Here is a 15822-nt window from a genome sequence, read left to right as displayed (position 1 = left end):
TGCCAATTTATTTGGGGGTAGTTAAAATCTCCCATGATTATTGTTCTATGTCCTTCACTCTTGCACGTGTTTGCTTACGTATTTTTTCCTCCACCTCCTTTCCACTGTTAGGTGGTCTGTAGTGTAGCCCTATTAGCGTGATCGATCTCTTATCTTTTATTTCAATCCATATGAATTCTGTTTCTACCTTTCTGTTAGTTATGTCCCTTTTTTCTACTGCCATTATGTTATCTCTAATTAGTACAGCTGCCCCTTATTCCTTCCCTATCTTTTCTGATTATGTTATAACCTGCAATATTTAGTTGCCAGTACTGTTTTTTTTTACATTGTTCAATTATTGGCTATGTAATGAAAATTTTAGTAAAGTGATCTTAGTAAAGTGATAGACAAAGTTTAAGATAATTGGCAAAAGAACCAGAGGGAGATAAGGAGAAATGTTTTTACGCAGTGAGTTATGATCTGGAATGCAATGTGTGATGGTGGAAGCAGATTCAATAGTAACTTTCTCAAAAGGGAATTGGATATATACTTGAAAAGGAAAATTTGCAGGGGTATGGGGAATGAGCAGGGGAAGTGGAACTAATTGGATATCTCTTTCAAAGAGCCAGCACAGGCATAATGGGCTGAATGGCCTCTTTCTGTGCGGTATCATTCTATGAAGTATCCAAGATATTCAAAATTAAACATGAATTCATTGAAACATGGTTTTATGAAGATTTAATTAAGAGTAAGCATTTTTCAACTTGCTTTTGATACTAGCCTTGGGCTGACTGCAGTATTCTTATATTACATCTCCAGGAGCCAAAATCCTTACATGCAACAGCAGAAGAGGATAGTTTCTTTAATAAACTTGAAGAAGATGCAAGTAAAATATTGTTGATGGAGAGGAGAAAACAATTATCAAGTTCGAATGGACTGGACATCACACAAGAGAGTCAAGTATGATTTCGTTAAAATATATTTTTTATGTACTAGCTAATTTTCTGTGGTGTTGTTCGCAGGTGGTCTGGGATTTGAAGCACAGTTGTGATATTTAGCTGCTAACCATATCTTTAAGGCTAATGATTAGGTACTTGCTTTGGGAAGTTTTAAATATGTATTGAGGTAAATTAGAGTTTAATTGCAGTTTGTTGAGGGAAGTTTGCAGATTGCCAAGTGCGTGTAAATTTCCAGGTCCAAGTCAGATTTAAAAAGTGATGAATCTTCCTTTCACTTGTTTTATATGCTTCTGACACTTTGAGGTATGATGGATGTTCTCAAAACTCTCATATAAACTTATAAATAGATATCAACCTGGATGTTTTTCACCATCAGGCTCTCTTTTAAGAAAATAAACCAATTGAAGAGAAATGGGATTAACTTTTTTGATTTTACATAGAGAGTTTTGATAACCTCATGGAGGAGGAGGGAAATGGCTTGGAGAAATTACTGAGTCCACAGGTATGAGGGATTGAATTAACACACACTGCTGAAGATGAAGCATCTTTAGTTTAATTATTTCAACTTTCTTGCACTGTCCGAATGAGTAAATCCTCCAGTGACTCCATCTATCTCCTTGGCCATTGTCTAAGGCTGAAACAGACCGTTTGCAACCTTGGCTTCCTATTTGACCCCGAGATGAGCTACCGACCACATATCTGCTCCATCACCAAGACCACTAGCTTCCACCTCCATAACATCGCCTGTCTCTGCCCCTGTCTCAACTCATCTGCTGCTGAAACCTTCATCCATGCCTTTGTTACCTCTAGACTTGACTATTCCAGTGTTCTCCTGGCAGGCCTCCCAGCTTCCACCCTCCATAAATTTGAGCTCATCCAAAGCTCAGCTGCCCGTATCCTAACTCGCACCAAATGCCATTCACCCAGCACCCCTGTGCTCACTGACCTACATTGGCTCCCGGTCCCGGAATGCCTCGATTTTAAAGTTCTCATCCTTGTTTTCAAATCCCTCCATGGCCTCGCCCCCTCCTTATCTCTGTAACCTCCTCCAGCTCTGCAACCCTCCAAGATCTTTGCGCTCTTCCAATTCTTCCTCTTGCGCATCCCCGATTTTAATCACCACCATTGGCGGTCGTGCCTAGGCCCTAAGCTTTGGAATTCCCTCCCTGAATCTCTCCATCGCTCTATCTCTTCTTCTAAGACACTCCTTAAAACCTACCTCTTTGACCAAGTTTTTGGTCACCTGTCCTAATATTTCCTTATGTGGCTTGGTGTCAAATTTTGTTTGAAAATCGCTCCTGTGAAGCGCCTTAGGATGTTTTACTACGTTAAAGGCACTATATAAATGCAAGTTGCTGTTGTGATGTCATCAGGACTCTGTATTTAAACATTATCTTTGTAAATAGGTTTTTAGTTTGTAGGGTCCATGTTTGCTTGCTGACTGGTGCCCTGGATGTCTGACTGGTGCCCTGGATGATTGGTGCCCTTTATGAGGAATGGCTGCATCATTTTGACCGAAGCTCAGCATTGCAAGGCAAAAAAGTCACCTTGATAGTTGATAATAGCGGGGCCCACATGAAGTGCCTGTGTCTAAAGCGGAATCCCTTGCTAACTGTGTTTGGCACTGTAAATTCATCCAACCAGCAGAGGAAGCAACAGTTGAGGATCTCAAACAGGCACTGGCAGCTGAATCTGAAGCAATGAATCTTTTTGAATGCTGGAGCTCTTTGTTACAACAACCAGCAGACGCAAGGTTGAATCCATTGTTGGTTTGGATCAGGAAGTTTTGGCATCCAGATTGCAGACCAACATGGAAATTATTGATGTTATGTAGAAGTATGCTGCTGCCAGTGAGAGTGAAGAAGAGGTTTGAGCGACTAAATACAGAGCAGACGGAGGTAGAGAAACGAGCTTTCACAATGGCGCCAATTTTGTGCAATTGCTGCGGAAATGACAGACAGCTATGCCAGATGTCCTGATAGAACACTTCTATATGCAAAATATTTTGTGGACAAATGTGCTGGTGGCAGGAAGCAAACCACAGTCAGAGTATTTTGTGAAATGATTGAATTTTGCACTGCACAGCTTGTGCAGTGCTCAAGTTTCAATTGCTTTCATTTCATAGTTGCTTTGATGTTTTGTGGCATTCTTTGAAGTTTCTGTAGTTCTTTGCTGTGATATTTTGTTAAAATTGCATAATTCAAACTAGTGGATAATTCAAATTTCTTTCTTGCAAATAAATCTCTGAATTAACAAGTTGATTGTGGTCCATTTAATCCAGTTGCCTTGGAAGTCTTTTTTAAAATTAAGGCTTGCAAACATTATACAGTATTACTGATTCAGGACAGGGCTTCATAAAAAAAACTGATATTGAATGTACATTCATGGAATGAAGCAGCCAATGAATGCATCATATTTGTAATTATTAATCTCTAAAAAGACTAAGGCCTTGAAATTACATCTGGAATACGAGTGCTTAACACATTCATCCGAAATTACTCTTTTAGTGGAGGTGTTAATCCATTTATTTTAAACGGGTTAACACCTCCATTAAATCAGATGAATTTCAGACAAATGTATGTGACATTTGTACACTAGTATCCCATGGCATAATTTCAGGGCTTTCAGCTTTACAGTTGTCTGTCTTAACTTTACAGTTAAGTAGCAGCACTCTCACCTCTGAGTCAGCAGGTCGTAGGTTCAAGTCCCACTCCAGAGGCTTGAGCACATACCTAGGCTGACACTTCAGTGCAGTACTGAGGGAGTGCTGCACTGTCAGAGGTACCGTCTTTCGGATGAGATGTTAAACTGATGCCCCGTCTGTCCTCTTAGGTGGACATAAAAGATCCCGTGACACTGTTTTGCAGGGTGTCTTAGCCGATATTTATCCCTCAAACAACATCACTAAAACAACTTGTCTGGTCATTTACCTCATTGCTGTTTGTGGGACCATGCTCTGTTCAAATTGGCTCCTGTGTTACTGTACATTACAACAGTGATTACACTTCAAAAAGTACTTCATTGGATGTAAAGCCTTGGACATCCTGAGGTCATGAAAGGCGTTATATAAATGCAAGTTCTTTCTTTCTTTCTTGCATTGGATTATAGATGATGGAGAACTGAATGTTAAATATGGAATAAGGAAGCCTTTAAGACTCATTGTAATCAAGAAGAAGTACTGATTTTCTTCTGCTTTTCCGACAGGAAGCTATTTCCAATAACGCAAGAACTGAACACTTAAAAGATAAACTGGAAAAGAAAGATATGAAAATTCTTCAGTTGAAACAAACTGTTATGCAATGGGAAGTAAGTCTTTACATTATGTTTTTGTGAACAAGAATCTTATTAGCTTTTCACTGTTATTTACCAACGTCCCTCTTTAAATAGGCAAAATATAAAGAAGTGAAGGCTAGAAATGCTCAGCTTTTGAAGATGCTACAAGAAGGTGAAAGTAAGTACTTCTATATACATTAATATTTGGAAAATATATAGGTAGACCAGTGACGTATATACTAGGAACAGGAGTAGGCCATTCAGCCCCTTAAGCCTGTTTCGCCATTCAGTTAGATCATGGCTGATCTGTACCTCAACTCCATTTACATGCCTTTGCTCCATGTCCCTTGATACCCTTGCCTAACAAAAATTTATCGATCTCCGTCTTGAAAATTTCAAACAACTCAGAAATCCTGTAATAATGGAATCTGAGAACTGCTGGGGAATTTAAGAACTCTAACCATGGACTTTTCCTTCACTTTGACTTGACTGTTCTCCATTCTCCAGTACAATTATTTGAGCAATGCAGTAACCTGTTTGAGTTATTTTAGTTATAAATTGATGCATTTGAAGAACACCTACTCTACAATACTCCAATATAGTACCAGTTATTTCAAGCTGAGAATAAAAGATTTTTATTTACCTAATGAATGGAATGAGTTTTTTTTAGTTTTAAATGTATTTTCTCAAGTCAGGTACAGATACTGTATTGCTCCTGCATGATAATTGAGGTCCTCAACATATTTTGTGTGTGATCACCAATTGAGTTTGATGTCGTTAGTATTGAGTAAGACCACAGAAGTGTAGACCAATGATTACCCCATCATTGAGCCACTCCAGTTGAGGGTGACATCCGTCAGCTTGTTTTCAATTTATTAAGTGAGACTGAAATGAATTTGTAACTTGAGAGATGAACAGCTAAATATATTCAGTTTGTCACAGACAAATAATGTGAATGTGTATATCAAATCGCATTCTATATCATAAAAAAATATAGCCATAACAGTTAAACTTTAATCAGTCAACAAGGAGTTTCAATTAAATATCTTGGTACGGGCCTAGACTGGATCACTTAATGAGGCACCATCACCTTTATTCGCCAGTCTCCTTTCTATATTCACCTATTTAACTTTTATTGTTCTTTCCTTATGCCCAAAGGTCAACACGACTTCTATTCTTATCTGACAAGTTACTATACGCTAGTCGTTCTCCCGGGGCATTGCACATGATCAGATGCAGTTTTCGGGTGAAGCAGGGTTAGAGGGTGGGGGATAATTGGACCAGGGCACACAGACATAATTCAGCCCCCACTTTAAAGTAATCCACTCAGTCCTTACTTCTGTATATTTGTTTTTGTAGCTCAAAAGCAAAACTTACGGCAATTTGGGTTTAGGAGTTGGTTAGAGCATAGGAATTACCTCTGCAATACAATCTAATGGCAGTAAAGGTGACCTGATCGGAGACTGTTGTATATAATTAAGAGTGTTGGCGGATACGGTTTTCAAGTAGACCAAACCAGTAGATTTGTCTGTTTCATAAAATGTTCTTTTCCCCACCCCCCAACCTCCATTCTCTGTTTTCCTTATTTTACCGTTATGGGTATGGTAGCATAGTGGTTATGTTACCGGACTAGTAATCCAGAGGCCTGGACTAATAATCCGGAGTCATGAGTTCAAATCCCGCCACAGCAGCTAGGAAATTTAAATTTAATTAATTAAATAAAATCTGGAATTTAAAAAAATTAGTATCAGTAATGGTGGCCATGAAACTACCAGATTGTTGTAAAAACCCATCTGGTTCACTAATGCCCTTCTTTAGGGAAGGAAACCTGCCGGCCTTACCCGGTCTGGCCTATATGTGACTCCAGACCCACAATGTCGTTGACTCATAATTGCCCTCTAAACTGGCCTAGCAAGCCACTCAGTTGTACAATCTCGCTACAGAAAGTCACAATAAGAATAAAACCGGATGGACCACCCGGCATCGGACCACGAGGCACCAGACACGACAAAGGCAAACCAAGCCCATTTGACCCTGCAAAGTCCTCTTCGCTAACATCTGGGGACTTGTGCCAAAATTGGGAGAGCTGTCCCACAGACTAATCAAGCAACAGCCTGACATAGCCATACTCACAGAATCATACCTTTCAGCCAATGTCCCAGGCTCTTCCATTACCATCCAGACCCACCAGAGATGGCGTTACAGTGGTATACAGTCAGGAGGGAGTGGCCCTGGGAGTCCTCGACATTGACTCTGGACCCCATGAAATCTCATGGCATCAGGTCAAAAATGGGCAAGGAAACCTCCTGCTGATTACCACCTACTGGCCCCTCTCAGCTGATGAATCAGTCCTCCTCCATGTTGAGCACCACTTGGAGGAAGCACTGAGGGTAGCGAAGGGCACAGAATGTACTTCGGGTGGTGGACTTCAATGTCCATCACCAAGAGTGACTCGGTAGCACCACTACTGACCGAGCTGGCCGAGTCCTGAAGGACATAGAGTGGGCCTGCGGCAGGTGGTGAACGAACCAACACGAGGGAAACCTACTTGACATCGTCCTCATCAATCTACCTGTTGCAGATGCATCTGTCCATGACAGTATTGGTAGGAGTGAACACCACACAGTGCTTGTGGAGACGAAGTCCGAAGTCCCGTCTTTACACCGAGGACACCATCCAGTGTGTTGTGTGGCACTACCACCGTGCTAAATGGGATAGCTTCAGAACAGATCTAGCAGCTCAAAACCGGGCATGCTTGAGACGCTGTGGGCCATCAGCAGTGGCAGAATTGTATTCCATCACAATCTGTAACCTCATGTCCCGGCATATTCCTCACTCTACCATTACCAACAAGCCAGGGGATCAACCTTGGTTCAATGAGGATTGTAGAAGAGCGCACCAGGTGTACCTTAAAATGAGGTACCAACCTGGTGAAGCTACAACACAGGACTATATGCATGATAAACAGCAGAAGGAACATGCTATAGACAGAGCTAAGCGATTCCACAACCAACGGATCAGATCAAAGCTCTGCACTACTGCCATATCCAGTCGTGAATGGCAGTGGACAATTAAATAACTAAACATCCCCATCCGCAATGATGGCAGAGTCCAGCACGTGAGTGCAAAAGGCAAGGCTGAACTAGCCGCACCTCTAGCCAAGCTGTTCCAGTACAGCTACAACACTGGCATCTACCCGACAATGTGGAAATTGGCCGGGTATGTCGTGTCCACAAAAAGCAGGACAAATCCAATCCAGCCAATTACCATCCCATCATCTACTCTCAGTCATCAGCAAAGTGATGGAAGGTGTCGTCGACAGTGCTATCAAGCGGCACCTACTCGCCAAAAACCTGCTCGCTGATGCTCAGTTTGGGTTCCGCCAGGACCACTCGGCTCCAGACCTCATTACAGCCTTGGTCCAAACATGGACCAAAAGAGCTGAATTCCAGAGGTGAGAGTGACTGCCCTTGACATCAAGGCAGCACTTGACCGAGTATGGCACCAAGGAGCCCTAGTAAAATTGAAGTCAATGGGAATCAGGGGGAAAACTCTCCAGTGGCTGGAGTCATACCTAGTACAAAGGAAGGTGGTAGTGGTTGTTGGAGGCCAATCATCTCAGCCCCAGGACATTGCTGCAGGAGTTCCTCATGGCAGTGTCCTAGGCCCAACCATCTTCAGCTGCTTCTTCAATGACCTTCCCTCCATTATAAGGTCAGGAGTGGGGATGTTCGCTGATGATTGCACAGTGTTCAGTTCCATTCGCAACCCCTCAGATAATGAAGCAGCCTGTGTCCGCACGCAGCAAAACCTGGACAACATCCAGGCTTGGGCTGATAAGTGGCAAGTAACATTCGTGCCAGGCAATGACCATCTCCAACAAGAGAGAGTCTAACCACCTCCCATTGACGTTCAACGGCATTACCATCGCCGAATCCCCCACTATCAACATTCTGGGGGTCACCATTGACCAGAAACCTAACTGGACCAGCATCATAAATACTGTGGCTACAAGAGTAGGTCAGAGGCTGGGTATTCTGTGGTGAGTGACTCACCTCCTGACTCCCCAAAGCCTTTCCACCATCTACGAGGCGCAAGTCAGGAGTGTGATGGAATACTCTCCACTTGCCTGGATGAGTGCAGCTCCAACAACACTCAAGAAGCTCGACACCATCCAGGACAAAGCAGCCCGCTTGATTGGCACCCCATCCACCATCCTAAATGTTCACTCTCTTCACCACCGACGCACTGTGGCTGCAGTGTGTACCACCGACAGGATGCACTGCAGCAACTTGCCACGGCTTCTTCGACAGCACCTCACAAACCCACAACCTCTACCACCTAGAAGGACAAGGGCAGTAGGCACATGGGAACAACCCCACCTGCACGTTCCCCTCCAAGTCACACGCCAACCCGACTTGAAAATATATCACTGTTCCTTCATCGCTGGGTCAAAATCCAGGAACTCCCTACCTAACAGCACTGTGGGAGAACCTTCACCACACGGACTGCAGCGGTTCAAGAAGACGGCTCACCACCACCTTCTCAAGAGCAATAAATGTTGGCCTTGCCAGCAACGCCCACATCCCATGAACGAATTTTTAAAAAAAAATTCTCATTCCTTTCTTTTTTTTCCCTCATTGTTATTTTTTGTTGTGCTGTCAGTATCTTGGTTTATGCCTTCTTTCTTTAAACTCAGTTTCTTCAGTTCATTTTCTCTGACTTCTGTATTGGGCTCTTGTTGTTTTTTCTCTCTTTCTTTCATTTTACACAGTCCAGTACGCGATCCATTCCAGGGAGGCTTCTGTGGAGTATTTTTTCCCTCCTGACGTTACCTCTATCTTAAATTCCAATCGTCATCTTAAAATATGTTTGTGGTTTAAACTACATGTTGAAGTGCTTGATGTGATCTTTGTTTTCCTCATGAAACAGACTCATTACTTGTGGCGTACAAATGCTCTCAAATAATTTTAAGATGTAGGTGATAATTTTGACCTAAAGTGCAGGTGGGAAACTGACTTGATCAGATTGGCCGTCCATTTTACTATCCACAAAGGAAAGTATGATCGTGCAGCATGTAAAACGGGCAGTCGATCTGCCCAGCAATTTCCCAGTGGGCAAGTTAGGTTCAATTTACGCCTGTCGTGTATGCTTTATCTAATATCTGACTGAGAATTGGGATGATGGGGCAGAGTCCCTCTAGGAATTGTAGGGGGTGGTGGTGTGTGTCAGCTTCACCTCTGACTTCTGAGCGGTTCGAATCGCTCCCACTCCCTGGGTTCTAGACCTTGGACTTATTTGGGGGTTGTGACAAAGTGCAGCAGACAACTGGTTTTGGTGCAAGAAACTTTGACCTTTATTCAAGAGAGAAAATACAACACAACAATCTTAACACTCTAATAAAATGGGGAACCCTTCGGTACACACGAGGGAAATTACAGTAGAAAGATACCTCACCCCTCCCAATCCCACTGTACTCACTAAGTTGGACTCTAAAGGGCCAGAGATAATGCTCACCAAACGAATCCTTGACAGTAATTCACCCAGAGGTAAGTCAGAAATAGATTGTAGAGTGGAAACTTTGCAGATCTTCGGTTTTCTCCCTAGTTGGTTTTCTTTGGTCGCGATGGCCTAATATTACCCGGTTGGTTGGTGGTAATATTCGGTTGGTTGTTTCATAAGGCCCTCGTTGCCGTGAGGTGTCTGATGGTCACTGGGGCTGTTGCTCTAGTTTCTTCTTGTGTGTCGGCCTGCTTCGCCTTGTTGTTCGCTGCAAGCTGCTCTTCCATCCAGAGACAGGCAGAACAAGCCAAGCAGAACACCAGCGCAAGCAAGAGCCAGAGAGAGAGAGAGAGAGAGAGCGGTTTCGAGTTTCCACTTGTGTATCCCTCTCTTACAATGGTCTTCGTCACTTTAAAAAAAACACTTCATGTCTGTTTAAACAGTTCTTACAAAGTCCTTAAGAATCTTTGATGGCTTTTTGATGGTCCCTCATCATGTTGCAATTGCTTCTCCCAATGGGTCATTGTTAATTCCGATTTTTTTAGAGCTTGTCACACAAGGCTTCCTTTTGTATCCAGCGTCCTAGGTGTTGTTTGGTTTTGCTTTAAAACAAAGACATGGCCCCACCATGTCTGGAGCAGTTGCCTCTTTCAATGGCAGTGAGTGTTGACCACCTGCTGTAGGTTTTGCATTAAAACAAAGACATGTCTGAAGCAGTAATTCTCCCACATTCCACTGTGTGTATTGTTGAATTCGTCTGGTGACCTCTCACCTATCCTTCCATCTTAGGATTTTGGTCAATGGCCAAAGTTTTTCCATACTCAGGGAAAAGGTGAATTTCTTTAGGGTTTTTCTCCGAGTTTTTGGGGGATCTGTGAATTTTGAGAATCTTACAGAGTGCTTCCTAAACTTCAATTATTTGTGTCTAGCTTTTTGACATTGTTACACTGTAGTATTGCTGTTTATAAATATATTAATTTTTTTTTACTTTATATTTCAGTGAAGGATAAAGCAGACATACTTTTGCAAGTCGATGAACTTTTAAGTATCAAGAATGAACTAACTTTACAGGTAAGAGCCAGTAATTACAAACTCTTGAACATTGCCTTGTAGTGTTCACTGGGATTTACAAACCAACACAGCTTAACACAAGGAAATATACAAGAGTAGCCTGAGTTAACTCTACATGCTGCTCCACAGTGTCACTTTGACCCATTTGGTTGAGATTCAGACCATGATGTTGGGGGGAACTTGATTTAGGTAAGAAATGAGCTAGCTGATGCCATCTAATGGGCACTACAATTGGCATCAGGCCTTCTGGGCTAGGAAGCGGAAAATCGGCAACAAATACTGCTCTTGATCACCATCTAGCAACCCCGAAAGTACAGGTGCATGAATGTCGGGTAAGGATAGGATCGGGTTCAGCTGTGATGCTTCTTCAATCAAACAGACAACCCCATATTCGCTGTTGAGTCTTAAGTAATGGTCATTTGGTTGAGGGTGAAAATTGGCAATAAAACAAGTAAGGAAAATTTTGGAGCGGGAAGAGAAGAGGAAATAAGTGAAACTAATACAAATTAGCAGTGTTTCACTTCACACTTCTCTGCTTTAAATTGCACCTGCCAGGTGTCTGCCCATTTCACCTGTCTGTCTATGTCATAAGAATATAAGAAATAGGAGCAGGTGTAGGCCATATGGCCCCTCGAGCCTGCTCCGCCATTCAATCAGATCATGGCTGATCTTCAACCTCAACTCCACTTTCCTGCCCGATCCCCATATCCCTGGATTCCCCTAGAGTCCAAAAATCTATCTATCCTGAAGCCTGTTACTAATCCTCCCCACTGTTTATTGTTCGAAAGTGCTGATTGTCCAGATATCCCAGCTGTTGTCACTTAAATATAGATAAGATTGTAGCCATTGTATGTTTGCTTATTAAAGATTTTGATTCTCTTTGCCTAGGTTACAGGTCTGCATGCAGCTCTGGAACAAGAAAAATCTAAAGTAAAGCTGCTACAGGCAGAGTTAACAAAATTTCAGGTAAAACACTTACTTTAAAAGGTCTGTCTTTTAGACATTACAGATAAGTAACTGTTAATCATTTGAAATCATATTGTAAAATAAGAAAAGATGTCTTAGACTCGATTGGTAAATGGAGTTTATCCACTGACAGTGCCCATGGATGTTCCTTTGTAGCATTAACCTTACATTTCCACTCTGAATACAGTATTTATTAGCACTAATGTTCTGGAATTACTTTGTCGCCCACTGCTTAACAAGCCCTTACTTGTTAAAGGCTCCTAATGCCAGTATTTATTCTATTGGATAAATTATCTGATGGCACGCTTTGCTTCCCACCTGAATTAGTTATTCTATCTCTGGAAAAGGTAAAGATGCTGATGAAGTTTACAGCTGCAACATATGCTGTCCTGTATCATTGCTGAAGACAGAGAGCAGAGCAGGAGCAAATACTTAGTAGAAGGCTCTTGACTACTGCATTAATTATTCCCTGGAGCCTTGTTATAACACAAGAAACAACCGCCTCCCTCTTTGCAAAGGCTGAAGCCTGTCCAGGGAGGTGGTTTGTTATTACATCTGTTGTTACGATCTAAATGGTGAGCTGCAGGGACGGTCTTTAGTTAGCACTGCTGTCCCTTGACAGTCAAGGGAACAACAGTACTCAACTTTATATCACTTGTACCTTGCAGGCCATAACAGGGGACAGCATAGGAGTGAGTTGTTAATCAGTCCACGTACCCATAATCCAGGTGATTGATGCAATGTTTGGTACATATACCTCTGTACAGAACAGCACCTGCAATCCCAAAGGCAACAACTTGCACACTTCATAGAATCATAGATTCTTCCCTACATATAATTGATTGCACTGATGGAGCTTTATGTACATTGTACTGAAACACCATGGCATTCATAAATTGAAAGCGTTTTCACTCCTTTAACATGCAGATGTTACCAATGTGCCTACTGACTTAGGATTGTGAACGTTAATGCCTGCATTGCCCGGGAATACCCATTATTCATATGTCCTGTGCCAATCTTACTTTAACAAACTAATTCAAGGGATGGAAATGCTCAGTGGCTGAGTGCTGGGAGAATAGGGTTTGCAACTGTGACTTATAAAGCTCCTGCACAACCCACGTTCCAGGTCTGAGGTGTATTCCGATGAGACTCATTCAACCGTTTAGGTGATTATTCAGCAGGTTTTTAACCTGCACAAACAATGTTCTAGATGCCAGGATCGTTCTGACGACTGCCATATGCTCCCGAGAAGTTTGTTATATAATGATGGTGTGCTGCATGTTATGCAATATTTCCTTTGATTGAGATATCAGTACGTTGTTCACTGATTATCAAAAGGGACAAGTGGAAAAGGAGGATGAGGGAGGGGTTACATGCCCAGTGGGACACAAGGACTGCTGACAGACCAAGAACAGTAGCATCAGCAATCAACAGGCATCTCCTTTCCCTGATCTGGTGCACTGTTGCAATGATGCCCATCCTATTTGCTTACCCACTCGTGCCTTGCACTTTAATAGTAACTCATTTAACCTGAGCCTGTGCCTACTTAAGAACAGCCACTGCACTTCAAAAATGACTCATTGTGTGAAATGCTTCCAGATGTTTCGCCATAAGACAAGTTATTATATATCCCTTGGTAGCATGATGTTTTAATTAGTGGCAATATTTATTTTTCACTAAGGTGCATTACTATGCAGATCCCATTAAGTGGCTCTGTGCCTTTAATAGAATGTGGACAGATGTGTGAAAAGATATATTAATATGCAAAGTTTTGGTAACCCAAGCCCTCCACTTCAATTTTCTGCTCCTCCTCCCTCTCTTTACCCACCACCCCCATTAACGCTTTTTTCCAGGGTTTCTGCGTCTTTTCTGCCGAAGCTATGACAGGAGAAACCCATAAAAATTCACCCCATATTACTTTCAAATAGTGGTTGTTTCAAATCCAGGATCATAAATTTGCAAGATGTCATATATAAATGGGGGGGGGGTGTGGCAGTTCCAGTCAAAGAAGTGACATTGAACAAATCTCTTTGAATTATTCTCTATCTCCCCTCCCCCGCACCTGTCTGTGATATGCATCAGCAGTAGATGACTAGGATCTGCTCCACAACACAGCTGAAATGTAAAGCAAATTATAGTTTTAGCTCATCAACTCAAAACAACCAGATGGTGCTTTAACTTCCATTAGAGGATATGGAGAGGGACAATCTCTCTGCTGCTTAAAGAAAAAACTTTCACATTAGAATTTCTTTTAAACTGTTAAGTGGTGCGATAGAATAAGCTAATTCTTCAAACGATCCATAGAAAATGCCGTATAAATTGACTTTTTTTTCTTTTTGAATCTGCAGGGAGGCAAGAAAGGGAAGAAAATGTCTGAATCTGATCACTGAAGATCGCAGCATTTACATACTGTGAAGCCCAGGGCAAAAAAACCCCACAAAAGAAACCTTCCTTCAGGGTGCCATCATATAAATTTCTAGTTATTGCATAGCTGTTGGATTTTGCAATTGATTTGTTTTGCAGTTGTTTAAAACTTTGTGAAAACTCTTCTCACCCCACACCATTTCCTTCCAGGAAGAAGGGGAAAAAACATGCACTTTCTCTTGATGGAGCTGTCCTGGTACTGACGACTGAATGATATCTTGGTGAATGACATTTCAAAGCTTAACTTCTCCTTTAGTGCTACAGAGATTTAAAGCAATGTCTAAAGAATGTTTTTCTTTTTCTTCAGAAGTTAATTTTGATTTGTGATCAATGACTGTGCTTTGGACAGGAATCCCTGCCTTTTAATAAGTGAGAAAACTATTTACACCATCTTACATCGACTGTATGTGGCAGTTGAGTATCACATTTGACAAAGTAGAATGGAACTAAAAATGTGTAAGAGGGTATGAGGTTACAAAGTGTGTTGCAGTGCTGTTTTTTTTACCGCATGAGAGACACCCTAGACCAGAACAAGGACGGTTGGGAGGGTGGGGGTGGGTGAGGTTGGAGGAGAAGAAATTATCTCTGGCAGAATGAGTTTGCGTAGTTTCAGTGGAGTTCCCGTTCAAGAATCCACAGTGTAAAAGGAATGGAAAGCTGTGCTCATCCATTGGAGGGGGAGGTTGAACAATATTTTCAGAATAATGTAGAAAGGATTCTACTTCTTATGTGGTCCTTTCTACATTTGACCTTGGTGTTAAGTGGAAAAATATTCAGTTTCCCAGCACTATTCTCCCTTACCTTGCTAATGAGCATGTACAAAAAAGACATTTGTAAGTAACCCAGGCTTTGTTTTTGTAATACAAAAATAGTTCCCATTTTGGTGATCAGTATTGAAACAAGTTAAAATGCCAAACTTTTAATACTTTCCAACAAATTACAATAAAGTTTAATTCAACCAATCTTAGCATATTTTGTGCGTGTGTATGCATGTATGTGTGTGCACATGCACATACACATTGTTTTAATCCCCCTTATGGGTTAGAAGGCTATTTAAATTATATACTGGTGCCTCCTGAGCTCTGTTGAAGCTCTGAATGGCCTCACTTCAGGGTTGGTTTTGGGTCTTTAATGTTAATTATGTGAGTACACCATTTTGGAAGTTTGGAAAATAAACTATTTGGACAGCCTATATTGGAATTCTTTTCACTAAAATAATTTTTAAAATACTACACCTCAATGACTTTTTCATCTTCTATGCCTTTTCAACAGACTTAAACACTAAGAAATATGTTTCTCTTCCATTAGGCTTATTTGTTGTCTTCAATATGCATGTATTTCAGATTGTACAGTAACTTGGTCATGTACAGAGGTAATTTACCCTCTTGACAGACTTCTGTGAAAACCTTACTGTTTGATTTTAAAATGATGCGGAGATGCCGGTGATGGACTGGGGTGGACAAATGTACGGAGTCGTATAGTCTATAACCTGGTGTTGTACGACTCCGTACATTTGATTTAAAAATAACATGACAAGCTCTCCTCATACGTCAGCTAGTTAATCCAGTGAGTAGCTGAGTCACATGGACCAGGATGGCCCCAGATTTGATTCACTAATCTGTGTTGAGTTAGTTGATCTCGGCCAAGT

At 41.7% G+C, this 15822-nt stretch overlaps 1 protein-coding gene across 2 annotated transcripts in view; it reads left to right on the top strand.

Moving 5' to 3' along the window:
* gkap1 (G kinase anchoring protein 1) overlaps positions 1 to 15364 on the top strand; it is a 41038-nt gene extending 25674 nt beyond the window's left edge. For both annotated transcript variants that reach the window (XM_067983138.1, XM_067983139.1), the window contains 6 exons: positions 799 to 939; positions 4143 to 4244; positions 4326 to 4389; positions 10714 to 10784; positions 11673 to 11750; positions 14099 to 15364. In XM_067983138.1, coding sequence (XP_067839239.1) covers positions 799 to 939; positions 4143 to 4244; positions 4326 to 4389; positions 10714 to 10784; positions 11673 to 11750; positions 14099 to 14140 — 498 coding nt within the window. In that variant the 3' untranslated portion in view covers positions 14141 to 15364. The remainder of the gene's footprint in view (positions 1 to 798; positions 940 to 4142; positions 4245 to 4325; positions 4390 to 10713; positions 10785 to 11672; positions 11751 to 14098) is intronic.
* The last annotated feature ends 458 nt before the right edge of the window (positions 15365 to 15822 follow it).

The sequence above is a fragment of the Heptranchias perlo genome, chromosome 4, assembly GCF_035084215.1.
Source record: "Heptranchias perlo isolate sHepPer1 chromosome 4, sHepPer1.hap1, whole genome shotgun sequence".
NCBI lineage: Eukaryota > Metazoa > Chordata > Chondrichthyes > Hexanchiformes > Hexanchidae > Heptranchias > Heptranchias perlo.
The sequence above is the reverse complement of the archived record's forward strand: the minus strand, read 5'-3'. Positions and strand labels throughout refer to the sequence as shown.